Source organism: Amblyomma mixtum, chromosome 3 (genome assembly GCF_055824585.1).
Source record: "Amblyomma mixtum isolate Tamu chromosome 3, ASM5582458v1, whole genome shotgun sequence".
Classification (NCBI taxonomy): domain Eukaryota; kingdom Metazoa; phylum Arthropoda; class Arachnida; order Ixodida; family Ixodidae; genus Amblyomma; species Amblyomma mixtum.
In genome coordinates, this window is record NC_143014.1 from 154,989,437 (window position 1) to 155,002,866 (window position 13,430).

General features: G+C 45.5%; 1 protein-coding gene across 1 annotated transcript in view; it reads right to left on the minus strand.

Moving 5' to 3' along the window:
• GAPcenA (GTPase activating protein and centrosome-associated) overlaps nucleotides 1–13,430 on the minus strand; it is a 60,227-nt gene that overhangs the window by 25,027 nt on the left and 21,770 nt on the right. Inside the window, exons 6-14 of the mRNA XM_089581613.1 lie at nucleotides 12,838–13,000; nucleotides 12,450–12,568; nucleotides 11,011–11,077; nucleotides 8,992–9,103; nucleotides 8,664–8,830; nucleotides 7,195–7,354; nucleotides 6,612–6,973; nucleotides 3,059–3,133; nucleotides 2,837–2,962 (exon numbers count right to left, since the gene is read on the minus strand). Of these exons, the coding sequence (XP_089437739.1) occupies nucleotides 2,837–2,962; nucleotides 3,059–3,133; nucleotides 6,612–6,973; nucleotides 7,195–7,354; nucleotides 8,664–8,830; nucleotides 8,992–9,103; nucleotides 11,011–11,077; nucleotides 12,450–12,568; nucleotides 12,838–13,000 (1,351 nt within the window). The remainder of the gene's footprint in view (nucleotides 1–2,836; nucleotides 2,963–3,058; nucleotides 3,134–6,611; nucleotides 6,974–7,194; nucleotides 7,355–8,663; nucleotides 8,831–8,991; nucleotides 9,104–11,010; nucleotides 11,078–12,449; nucleotides 12,569–12,837; nucleotides 13,001–13,430) is intronic.

Sequence of the window (13,430 nt, forward strand, 5' to 3'; positions counted from 1 at the left end):
AGCTGGTTGCCACCACGGAGCCCTTCTTCATACTACCGCCCTACCATCCTCCTCCGCTTTCCTCCTTGTGCTCTCTTTGCTATCACCATCTTTCATCCTGCGCTACGCTCCGCACTCGGTTATGCTAACTATGGGGAGGCATGCCACTCAACCAAAGCACAGGTGCTGAAGAGTTGCACTCTAAAAGAAACTACTACCGTATTTACTCACATAATAGACGCATCCCGTACCTTGGTGGTCAGAAAGTTGTCATTATCATCATCAGCCTGACTATGCCTACAGCAGGACAAAGGCCTCTCTCATGTCTCTCCAATTAACCCTGTCCTTTGCCAGCTGCACCCACCGTATCCCCGCAAACTTCCTAATCTCAACCTCCCGCCTAACTTTCTCCCGCCCCTGCTACGCTTGCCTTCTCTTGGAATCCACTCCGTTATTGTGTAAAAGTAATTGTGTAAAAACTTGCGCCCACTAGCGTAGGTTCAAGAGGGTCTAAACTTTTCCTGTGCAAGGGTTGTTCTGTGTGCATTCAGTTTTGTGCGTTGTGTGCGTTCAGAAAGATTCACCAGTCTTCTCTGAACATCATTTTTAAATTCGGCCCCATCGACCACATTGTAACTCTACAAGAAAAATCATTTTTGTGCACAGTCATAAAGAAAATCACCGCACATGATGAGAAATGCGACTTTAAATTCGGTGTAAAATGTTGGAAGCTTTACCACACGTAACAGGTAGCAAGTTTCCCTAGTAACCTACATTTAGGAAGGCTCAAAATCGGTTCTAAGAAAAATATTTCCACCAATATAAAGGATGATTCTGAACTGTGAAGGGAAATAAATGTTTTATATAAAAGATATTATAATTTTTGCAAAGTGCTGCAGTTTCGGCATATATGGGTTAATTCACACTTTACTGATTCAAATACATGGATAATGCAAACTAAGTACCACAGAGCCCTGTCAGAACGTGTAAAGCACCGCGTGTAAACCAACCTGTTAATTTGAAGGCAAAGCAACTCAGTGGGCAATAATCTGAATTGCACTCACAACAGTTTTTTTTCACTTCTGTGTATTTCTGGAGCATGCACAGTGCTGGAATCCAAAACAATCAGGACGTTGGCAGTGCTGCTTTCCTGGCCAATCCGGGCAGCACAGCAAGAAAGTGTGGAAGGGGGGCCCTTTTGATCTCTGTGTTTGACCCCTGTTTACTACAGACTGATGGCCTTGAGGTTCCACCTCTGTTTCCCTGAGGGTCCTAGCGTGTGCATGTGCCCTGACGTCATCACAATGCAGGAAGTACCTCACTAAGTGCTCAAGCTGAAGGTGGTGATTATGCGAAAGGTTGGCAAAGGGGCAAAGGGAAGACATTGTAAAGCAACACGACACACTGAAGAATATGCAGTACACATACATCTAAATTATAAGGATAATCGAGGATGCCCACATCCAAAAACTGACTACAAAAGAACATGGACTCTGGCTCGCAGGCGGGACTTAGAGAGGGATGTCCCACTGGGTGGTTCAATCATTATGTCTAGAACAGCTGATTCAGCACAGCGTTTGAAAACTTTCATTTTATTAAGGCGGTACCGCACAAGTAGAAGGCGATAAAGCCTGATATTAAAGACTGTGACAATAACCTAGAAGATGAACAAAAAACATGTGGCTATCACAGTTGCAAGTGATGCAGATGTAGTGTGTCGTGAAAACATCCTTCAGCTTTTGAAGAGGCAAAGACTGCTTCTGGCATACTGCAGTGCTCAGAGATAAAGTGATAGTATGACTACACTCCAAGAGGAGGGAGGGAGGAGAGAAAAAGAAACTGACAAAAATAAAGATTTCCTTTGTAAATAAAAACTATGTTCCCTAATGCTCCCTGACATCTGGGCACCAAATGTGACCATTCTCCTCATTACTTCTGTCAGTTTAGATTTTAATTCACACCTTTAGGGCATTCCCAAGCAGTTTTATATAATGAGCTTTTAATGTATGTACAAAACCATGTACACGCTGCATGACACAGGCCACACTTATGAATTAGCTTTTAGTTGAACACCGCTGCTACGTGCACCACATTTCTGTAGGGCCGCACATCTGCAAACCTACTCAACACACTGGGGCATGAAGCCCTTGTTAGCCACAGGAAAAACACTATGTGTTACATGCTTATACATTGCAGTCAGGGAAGAAGGCAGCCTGGCACTTGAGGTAATGAACAAAGAACCAATGTTGTTTAATATCGGAGTATGACTACAAACTTTGAGTGTCCCCTGACCTAAAGAGAAAAAGGCTAGGCCTTGCGGATCTACACATATCGTTCAGAAGGTGGCATAGCAATTGGCCAAGGTTGCTCAATGACAATCTCGCAACACGCTAGGCGCAGCCAAACATGGTACCATGAAGCAAAAATTCCTAGCTAACACAAGTGGAACAGGCTGCCTGCCAGTCGGAATAGCTGCCCAATTAATAACCAACTTCAGCAGCATGCCACCACACCCTCTATTCATGTGCCAATCGGTGCCAAGTCCAATGTGTCCAATGGGCACGGCAAACTACGCAGACTGCCAAGACATTGTGCATCCTTGACAGAAGCGCTGGCGGCACATGGCAGAGCACGGCACAGCAGCGATGGTTTGGCACGCGCTGCTGCGTGGCTAGCTGCGCTACTGTATGCTTAGAAAGCCAACAACAGCTTCAGTATCGGAGAGGTTCATTACACGAGTATAGAGGGTATATTCTCGTATAAATCAATAATAATGGTTACTGCATGGTTCCCAGCTGTACACATATCTGCAAAAACAAAAACTAGCAAGGCTGCAAAGCATGCAAAGAAATGGTACCTCCATAAGTCGTTCTAGTTGGAAGAGCTTGAGGTGGAGGCATTCAAAGGAATTGCGGAAGAGATCTCTGAGGCCATATTCAGACATAACCTTGCAGAAGACTCCAAAGGCTTGCTCTTCTGGCATCTGCACAAACATGCCAACATAGTACCATTATACTGTAACAACACAACAAACCATCACTGAAGAATGTTCATACAAGATACTCCATGCATCACTCACATGTAGAAGAAGGGCAGCAGCGAGGAAAGACAGCCCTTGACAGTAACCAACCTCAGGGTCCTGGACAGCATATGCCTGTTGCAGAGGCAATCACTGATGTCATAACATGGGCCACAACTCAAACTGCGGTTCAACTGCATGCATTCCTATCAAAAGCAGTGAATACATTTCTGCACCAATCATGCAACACAACACAGAAACAGGAGCTCTTGAACTACAGTCCAAAAGTTGCCAGATCCACCCTTAACTTTTTTTTGTGTGTTTGCGACCTTCTCTCAGCATCGCAAGCACGCTGAAAGCTGTCAGGGCACACCCAATGCAACAAGCACACCACTGCTGCACCAGTCAAGAGGCACAAAGGTGTGCCCTTCAATGCTTGGGATGCACTTACAATGTCCTTGTAAAAACATTCCCTCCTTTCTTGAACAAGAACGCTAACCATTAATATGTCATTTCTGTGGGCTTTGTGACAACAGACCAGCATGCTAATGACGTGACTTGAAAAGGATCACAAAGGTCTTGCAAGGGTGGGTCAAAGGCCCTTTAATGCTGGGAAGATGTGGCATGAAAGTGCGAAGCCCCCCTCCAATGATGCGCATGTGCACGTCCTGAAGGGTGCTTCAGTTATGATGTTGGAACACTACCAAAACTCAAAATCAGAAAAGATGGGACTCGAAGTCAAAAATCTGGGAAAACAGCAGTGCCTACTGAGAAAACCTGCATATAATACAGACCCTCATATAATATGAGGTGTAATTTGGGGATAGCAAAAAGAGGAGAAAAGTTTTCATCGGGATATAATACCAGAGAGGAAAGCTCACTGAAAGCATCTATTTGCACTACATTTTGTGCTTTAGTGATCATCGTCATCAGGTGTACTGTCTTCCAACAGTTAAGGCAGACAGCTGGGCTAGTTGGTGTTTAGATTGAGAGGACATAGTAGTAGCGCTTAAAAAACAAGGACGACAGGGTAGAGAAAGACAGCACTAGCGCCTGTGCTGTCTTTCTCTACCCTGTCGTCCTTGTTTTTTAAGCGCTACTACTATGTGCTCTCAATTCCAACAGTCCTATAGAAACTCGCCATCCGTATAGCCGAGCACATTCTATACTCCACATTTCTTGAAAGCATGACCGACAAGCTCTTTGAGAATGCTAGGCCAAGTGCGTCTATGATCCAACTATACAGTGTGGCTGGAAAGACCTGTTACAGCCTTCCGGCGACAGTAACTGCAGGCTCTTTCTGCCTTATCCAGTTCATGGAGCAGAACTTGATGCAATACCAATGGATTTGGCAGCTTTAAAAATTTTCCTTTTAGAAGCAGCCAAGTACTGCTTCTGTAGTTTTGACAATGAGCGAGGTGTGATCCTGCTTCCAATAGCATGGGCGTTACGAGGTCAGCATGGTGAAATGACATCGAAATCTAGATAGCACTGCATAATAACAAAACCAGAACTGCAGATTTGGGCTGAAAATTGCTTAGATCCACATACTATACAAGGTGGAAATCTAAGATGCTAAAATATTAAAAAAAAAAAGTATACGCAAGTTTTTGTGGTACTGTATTTATTTGCATATTGGTCAATACATCATAAAAGTCACTCACCACTTTGGGAACTGCAACAAAAGAGTTTGTTGCATAGGTTGACCAACAGAAACTCCAAGCCACCAACATACAACAAAGGCAACTTGCACAATGCAAATGACAGTGTATTGCACATCAGAGCTGCAGAAGTGCCATGGAGAACTAGTAGACGGAAAGGCCACACTTGCGTGCCTAGCACGACGACGCTTCCAAAGAGTGCACGAGAGAAGACATGAGACATGAATGCCTTCATTTAGTTCCACTCTTAAAACTTGGCAAAAAACCTCAATGTCTGAATCATCACCGATGGATCAATCGGATCAATCTAAAATTTGCTCTTTTGAGATGGTGTCCGCTGAAGACGAAAATCACGCGTGCAGAATCCAAGAGCACACTTGCTGGAGGGACGCTCGCTTCAGCCGCCCTGCCGGAGTTGTTCCGTGGTTGCCTGCGGCCATCCACTCGGTGTAGCACCACTGAAATTCCGTCTTGAATGGCCGGTTAACGCAAACATCGACTGCAGCATGCTTGTCAGGCCACCAGGAATTACGGCCAAGTCCAATCGGCAGTCTTCCAGCCGAGTTTTCACTCTGTCTGTTAAGTGGCTGTCAAGCACAAGAAAGGCTTTACGGTATAGTAGGCCTCCTCGTCGGTTCTGCCACACTGTTTTCAGCCAGACTATGAACAATTCGTTGGACATACAAACTTTTTCTTGCCTCCGGACTACAATACCCTGCGGGAACTTCTCTCTTGGCAGTCTTTCTCTTAAAAACAACGTAGGGTGGAAGCTTCCTTCTATCAGTGATGATGCAAAGCATCACTGTGCACCTTTGTCGTTCGGTGCCAGTAGTGCGCACAGAGACACTTTTAGCCGCTTAAGCTTCCACCATGCAATTTTCAGGGGCATCGAGATCTGCATTGCCCATCTGTAAGAGGTCATACTCATGCTCCCTCTAGAGTGCGTTGACAAAGTGATGAAACTTCATTATTTGGTCCGCGTATTAGGCTGGCAGCTTCTGGCACGTCGTCATTCGACAGGGGATGGAGAGTTGGTGCCGTTTCATAAAACGTTGAAGCCACCCTCAACTGGCTTTGAAGTATGCAGGTTGAATTTTCATGTGCTGAGCGACAGCGATTGCTTTCATGCAGATCATTTCCGTAGACACAGCAAAGCAACTGCTTCTAGTAGTGCGAACATACTCAATGAGGTCCTCTTCAAGTTTTGGGAACTTGCACTGTATCTCACGGAAAGCCTTCCAGGTTAGGGTTCGGGTACTCTCGATGAGGTCTTGCATTTGCATACACCAGCAGCGAACACACTTTTCATCGATGTCAAACATGCGCCCGGCCACCCGTTTACCATGTTCCTCAGTGTATTTTGCCACTTCAAGTTTGAATCCTGCAGTGTAGGACGTCTTCGCTTGCGCACTGCTTTTTGTTCGCGTTCAAAAGCACACAGTCTGCCACACGACTGTACATGCAACACAACAGATTTCCCAAGCAGTCAACACACTTCCGCACGAAGCACCGGATAACAAAGACCAAAAGGCGCTGGGCAAGGCACCCTGAAAACCGGAAACAGAAAGCCACGGAAATGTCGTGTTGTGCAACGATGATGATAATGAATGCAGTGTGGGAAAAACTAACTGGTGCCATCTTGTAGCACTTTGTGGGACTAGGCGTGTTTTTTGACGCATTTTAGTTTTTTTTGTTTTTTTTTTTCAAATTTTTGTGGCCAAAAGGTGGGGGGGTGCGGGCTATACACGAGGGCTGCTTATACACAAGTGTATACGGTACATCAGTCTAGTGTAACAATGAACAAAACACAGAGGAACAAGCTGCTATGTGTTTGTTGCCACTTACAGCAGGACTTCAGCAGAAACAGCCACTAAAATAGATTCGAGAAGTTAGTGCAGAGGTGGAATGGGTGGTCCACAAACCAGCCTGGCATGCAATCTAGCATGACGTACCTTGCAGATTTTGTAGAGAGCATCTTGACCAGCAGCATCACGGAAGAACTCATGGGCGGGAAAAGTTCGGTGCAGGTCCCGCTGAATCACGCCCTCGCAAGGGCAGTCTCGTGCCAGCAGCAACCGGTAGGCCTGCGCTGCCTGGGGGTCCTGGGCGGCACCTGCCAGCAGCTGCCAGACCTCGCCACGGAGTGCTTCAGGCACCCCTGCCGCTCGCACAAGGGGCCCCAAGGTCTTGGGGGGCCCTGCCTCGAGGCCCGCCTGTCGCCACCGGTTCAGAACCTGGGCCCAGCCCTCCAGCTCATCTGCTGAGCAGTCCTTGCTCACTTCACCAGTGCCACTCAGTAGTGGCTCGTCCAGATCTGCATCACAAAGGCAAACTTGCTGCTTCAGCCAACAGACTGTCACCAACCAACGCAAAAGTACTCCCTCACTAAAAGCCGAGGAGCAATGCATTACTTACCACACTGACCAAGCCAACAGTGCAATTTTCATCACTGACACACACAATAAACGTGGGTACTTCAGCAAGCTGAAGGAAAGTGAAGTAAAAGCAAGCGGCAGTGGTGCAGAAGGCATCTACCTGAATCTATGTCTCCCGAGGCAGACTCTGGTGAGGGCTCCTGGCAAGGACTGTGCTGGTCCAAGGCAAGAGATAGGGCTGCTTTGCGTCGAATTTGGCTCCCACTACTCACACCCAGAACCTCCCAGCGGTGACCCTGCCGGGCGTCCTCTGGATCCACCTGTTATATACCACACGAAAATGTGCGCTAAAAACACTGATGCAAGCTGCTTTACACCGTATTTTACTTCATATTTAACTAAAGCATTGTACTTCTACAGCACCAGCACTGCAACACTGAAAACACAAAACACACGAAAAAATGAAGCTTAGTGCATGCAGCATGAAATGAAAAATGCACCTGAGCATACAAAACAAGCATTCAATGCATGTTCTTTTGAAGGGTTGGAATATGAAATTTAAAAAGAAATATGGCTTTTAAAACCACTACTACTCTATTAAGGCAAATTTACCGGAACCTGCTAATCTGATTTAGTTTCCGTACCAATTTTAAATGTACAATTAATTTAGTTTATCAATTACTAAAGTTTCTTTGATTGTAGTTTTCTTGTGTTGAAGTATAAAAAAAGTTCTAAGCAAGAAATAATTATTCACACATAAATATACACTAAAAAGGAAAAGAAACTGAATGTTCATGGTACGTTTCGCAAAAGAAAATTACAGTTGACTTTATTCGTCACATTATTTAAGTCTACACATGTAAAAACAGAGCCCATACTCTGATTCTAATGATCATTAATACCTGGCCGTGCACACCGATTAGTTGAAGCAGCAGAGAAAGCACTTGCTCTGGTTAAGTTGCGATGAAATGTGCAGTCACATCATAAGAACCCATTTGCCCTTGCTGCTGAAAGCCTGGAGCAAACTAGGAGCACAGTCCACTATGGAGCCACGTGATGTCTTCATAAAACATGCTAGGAAAATTGTAGCAATTTATGAGTGCACATTAAACAAAAAAAAGCCCTTTGTGGCCCCTGTTAATGTTAGTTACATTGAGTTTTATGGTGTAAAAGCAACAAAGGCATATTGTTAATGCTTGCAGTTCCTACGCAATTATGGTGACATCAAAGTGCCTTAGCGACTGCCTCGATAAATTCAATGTTCAGTTCTTCAAAATCAAAACAAAACAATGCCCCAAGTGGTAATGGGTACTGCTCCTTTTGTACTCATGGACTGCCAAATGGACTGCCTTTGCTGAGAATAAATCCTCACAGAGGTAGAAGAAAGTCAGAGCATGGGCCCAGTTCAAATTATTTGAAATTCAAATGAAAAGATAGTCCAAACTTACATTCCAAATTATGTATTCCAGGGGTACTAATTTTGTGTTCTATCTGCTGCAAGTTCAATCACAATTTTAATCATGCTATATTTCCCGGAGTTCTCACTTCGCTTTAGCAGCAATAATTAAAAATTTGCGTGCAGCTCTTTTTAACAGTAAAATGAAAAGCAAGCGAAGGAACAGGCCTTACTTCTCTTAGACGTAGGAAGAACTCTTCATGAAAGGGTTTCCGTCCAAAGTACCAAAACTTCTCTGCCTGAGGGAAGATCTTGGCTTTTGTCTCAAAGACAAATCGCACAGGCTCACGCACACCAGTGACCACCAAATCCACGGCCACTGTCAGATACACCCGTGTGTCTATCATCAGAAGAGGCAGAACAAAAAGGGATGGAAAGAACAACTTAAGTGAGACCCGAGAGGCTTCAGCACGAAGAGTATGAGAACAGACTGTGAACTACTGCTGCACCAATTCTCGACGCTCATCTAAAACACAGCAATGAGCATGGTTTTGCAGCTACCTCGTATGGTCTCTGTGTTGAGTAGTTCAAATGATGGCTCCTGGGGATTCCAGCGACCAGTGATTTGGTAGGCTGTTGGTTCTGTCCCCACTGTGGACTTCGCCATAGACACCTGGAAAGCCGCCAAAAAAAACAAAATTAATAAAGTGAAAGGAAATAGAAAGAACTCCACTATGATCACACACGAAAAAGTATCAACTGATCCCGAACATGATGAGCAGTAAAAGGAAAAACATGCCAGGGAAAGAAGGATGTCAAACCATCACAAATTTAACAATTTTTTTTCAATTTAGAGCATTGTGATGACCTTAGGTGTATCAACAGCTCGAGAACAGCGAAAAATAATGAGAAAACGATACAGTTGCAATTTTATTAACCCACAGAATATGGCCGCTTTTCCCATGGTATGGAATATCTTTTTCTTGTAGGTTATCTTTTTTTTTATGGGGTTTAACGCCCCAAAGCAACTCAGGCTATGAGGGACAGGCTAATTTTGACTATCTGGGGTTTTTTAAAGTGCACTGACATCACACAGTGCATGGGCCTCTAGTATTTTGCCTCCATCAAAATCCGACCACTGCAGCCGGGATTGAACCTGCATCTTTTGGGACAGCAGCCGAGCACCATAACCACTCAGCCACCATGGCAGCACTTTTCTTGTTTTATGTATATCAGTTTTTTAGCATGTATACAATGGTATGATGGCTAATAAAGTAGCGAGTCAAGCAGGCAGCCCTCAGAAAGAAGGAACACTGGCCAGAGGTCGAGGACCGTCTGCTCACGGCTGCTGCAAGCATGTGCTTTCATCGCACTCTAACACAGGGTTCCAACAACATGTTTATCCGAATAAACAGGTGCGTTTTATATACACTGATGCGACTTATACCGCATAAACGCGTGTAAGGGCCGCACCCGTGTATGGGCCGCACCCCGTTTTCCCGAAGGAAATGTTTAAAAAAATATAAATCCGTGTAAGGGCCGCACCCGAACTTTCCATGACCCACGCGGGAATAGCCTTCTAAATGCACATGCCGTGGCCTCCGCGATCAGCTCCGGCTGCGAGCAAACGTGCGCTGATCGCAGAGGCCACGCACGCGCACTGGAGCTTCCAAGTGCAGTCCATGGATGGCGCCCGAGGCCGCGGTCATCATCATCATCATCATAAACTTTTTTTCCACCGTGACCTCCCGCCATCCACATCGACATCAGCATCGCCAGCTCCAGCCTTTTGTTGTTTTTGTGGCGTGTTAGCGTGCTCGCCGTAGTTGTGGTGGTTGTAACTTTCGCGTGCTGCTGTCGAGCTTTGCAGTTTTAGCACGATGGGCAAGCGCCTTAATAGCTATACGGCTGGGAGTTAGCTGGGAGTTAGCTTTCGAACACGCAAGCATGCGGCAGGCAGGAAATTCAACGCGGCCGCGGATTCCGTCCGATGATCGTGCAACCAGAAGGATGCATTGAGAAATACAAGCTGCAAAAAGCCCGCTTTCCGAGGCAAGCCACGCGAGTTTCCCGAAATGGAAGAAGAGCTGCTCGCTTATGTAATGGAAGTGCGGAACAACGGCTACGCGTTGACTGCGGACATGCTGCGCGGCTTCTTTTGGGATCAGCATGCACCAGAGCACAGCACCAGCTCAGAGTCAAAATACTCGGCGAGTGACGACTGGACGCAGAATAAATGCCGCTCATTCCCTGATTGGTGTTTTTACTGTAAAAAAAGTTCTTTTTTCGTAAATCGCGTGTATGGGCCGCACCCCGAAAATTGGCCCTCGAATCTGGAAAAAAAAGTGCGGCCCTTACACGCGTTTATACGGTATGAGATTTTTATTCACAAAAACTAGTTTTGCAGGGGATGCGACTCATGCACAGGTGCAAATTTTATATACTGTAAAATATGGTAACCAGGATTGCATAGTACTGGATGTTGATGACACCTGTGAGGAAATTTCAGCCCCTCCTATATATGAATGAGACGGGTTTGAATTACTAGGATATTATGAACAAAAATTCTCCAATACTCACCATGCCAATCAGTTGCATATCACTGTGTTTCACGTGCCGGCCAGGGCAAATGAGCATGCCAAAGCACCTGCCATGAAAACAAAGGAATTCCAAAATGTACACAAAAATGAAAACACCTTTATGTCACCTACACAACAGCTTTCCTTGGTTTTCTTATTTTTTCATTCTAATGTTTCATTCATTTTCCTGCACAGCCCATGCACTTAATTTCTTTCATTTAACATAAAATTTGTGCATTCCAACACAAATTTCCCTCATTACTTAAAGGGACACTGAGGAGAAATTGAAGTTGGCTTATATCGACAGAATACCAGCTCCTGATTACGAAAACGCCACTCATACTGACAACAAAGCTCTTGTAACGTAGAAAAGAGCAAGAACCAAAACACAGGTATCGCCGCCACAGGCCAAACTCGCAAGTACAAGCATGATGACATCATAGGACAAAACAGTGTTGCTAGAACCAATGGTTCTAGCAACACTAGGACACGAGCAGCCACGAATCACTGAGGCGCAGCCAATGCATGCGCAAATCTCCTTGACGTCGCCAGATGGCGCCACGTACACGGCAGCTATGCGCGCGCCTGCAGCATCGGGATTAATCAGCGCCTGCTGACCGGCGGACCGGCGGTAGGCGGGCTCCCGGTATTCCGCTAACGGTAACAAGGTACACGGTATGATAAAGGTGTCTATTTGCGAGAACTTCTTTGACCACTTCGAGAGCGGGATCCATCGTAACGCTGGCAAAACGCGGTGCAAACGTAAACGAAGCGACGGTAGCGACGGCCGCAATAGCCAATAGATGCCTTCAACGTGCGGCCGGCTGTAGCTTTCTTTTCGGCTGCTGCTAGGCCGCACTGCTGGCCGCCAGAAATCACGGAGTCTGCGTTACGTCATGCGCACGTCATGTTTCACGTCACTTAGTCCTGTGTCGTCATAGGAGAATCCCAAGTTTGAATCAGAGCGGCGGGAAAAACTTTTTCAACTTCGAATCCAAATTTCTTAGAAATAAATGCATCTTTCGCTGCCGGCCAAGTGGCAACAAAGCCATGAAATGCCGAACTATCGGATTTTGCTTTAAAAAAAATATTAATAGAGCTCTCCTCACTGTCCCTTTAAAGACCTTTATCCTGAAGTCCTCAGTGCTTCATTTGCTCAGAGCAGTCAAATAATGAGGTGTTCGACAATTGGTCCCCTCTTTGTTGAGCAAAGAAAGGCACCCTTCTCCTCCTCTTCAAGCCGTCACTGATGCAAAGGTTTTATGATTTCTATGCAGCGATTTCACACATTAAGCAAAGCCCTCATCACTAATGACAAAGCGCAGCTTCAAGGTCTGGTACATCTCCATCTAAGGTGCTTGGCCAGCGCCACAGCCAAGACCAAAACAGTAAGGTGAAGAAGAGGAGCGCAGTACATCAAGTACCACAGAAAAGGGGTACCTTTCAATGCCAAGCTCTTGAGTGGCAGTTGTCTGTTGAATTGTCACTTGCACCATCTTCTCTGTATTGCAACGGAACTTGAAGCAGTCCTTATCTCGAGCACATGCTGAAAAATTGCCCTAATTGGAACATAATACACAAATCAGTTACAGCAGGTAGTAAAAAGCATGGTGCATCACACAAAGAAAAGCATGCAAGACTTCCTCGGTGCTGGTTCATGGTCCTCATTCATTGGTCAGTATTCTTGTAAATCTCTACGGTATACATCCAAGTAAAAGCACTTGCATTTAGAAAGCGTCCAATCCACTTTTAGTTTTATCCCTTGCCTTACAAACTGCCAAGAAATGGGTCATGACACTATCCCACACTTTGTCTTTGAATCACTCACACGTGTGTCTTCTTCACGCACATCCAGGGAAGCCTCAAAGGTGTGCACTTGCTCATTGTTGGGGACTCCTGTCCCAACAGAACTGAGTGGTGGTGAGCCTCCCAGGGCGCCTGGGGGCTGTCGTGGCATTCGACGAAATGCGCCAGCAAAGCTCTGCAACACCCTGCAGAAGACAATCCAAATACAGCAGATTTTTATCCAGCCTCATTGCATTTTATCGAAGACCTTCATCACTATGATCATACCCGTCCCTCAAACAAAAAAAAGAGGTCAAAGCTGCACATGAACTAACTACAATAATAAAAAAAACTGGCCCCACACTACCTGCACCTGATGCACCAACAACAGATAGATGGTAGCTTAATACAGTAAAAGATTGTTTATACGTTCCCGGTTCTTACGCTCAAATTCGCAGGCAAAAAAATGTCCCACAGAGTAACACTGTTTTTCTTCCGGTAAATACGTTCCCGGATAACACGATGTCCCAGCTATCAATTTAAAAATTTCAACAATTCTGGTTGAATAATACGTTAAGTGACCAAACTCGCAAGTGGGCTGAACCTTGGTGCATGCGACATGGAGAGGTCTTGACT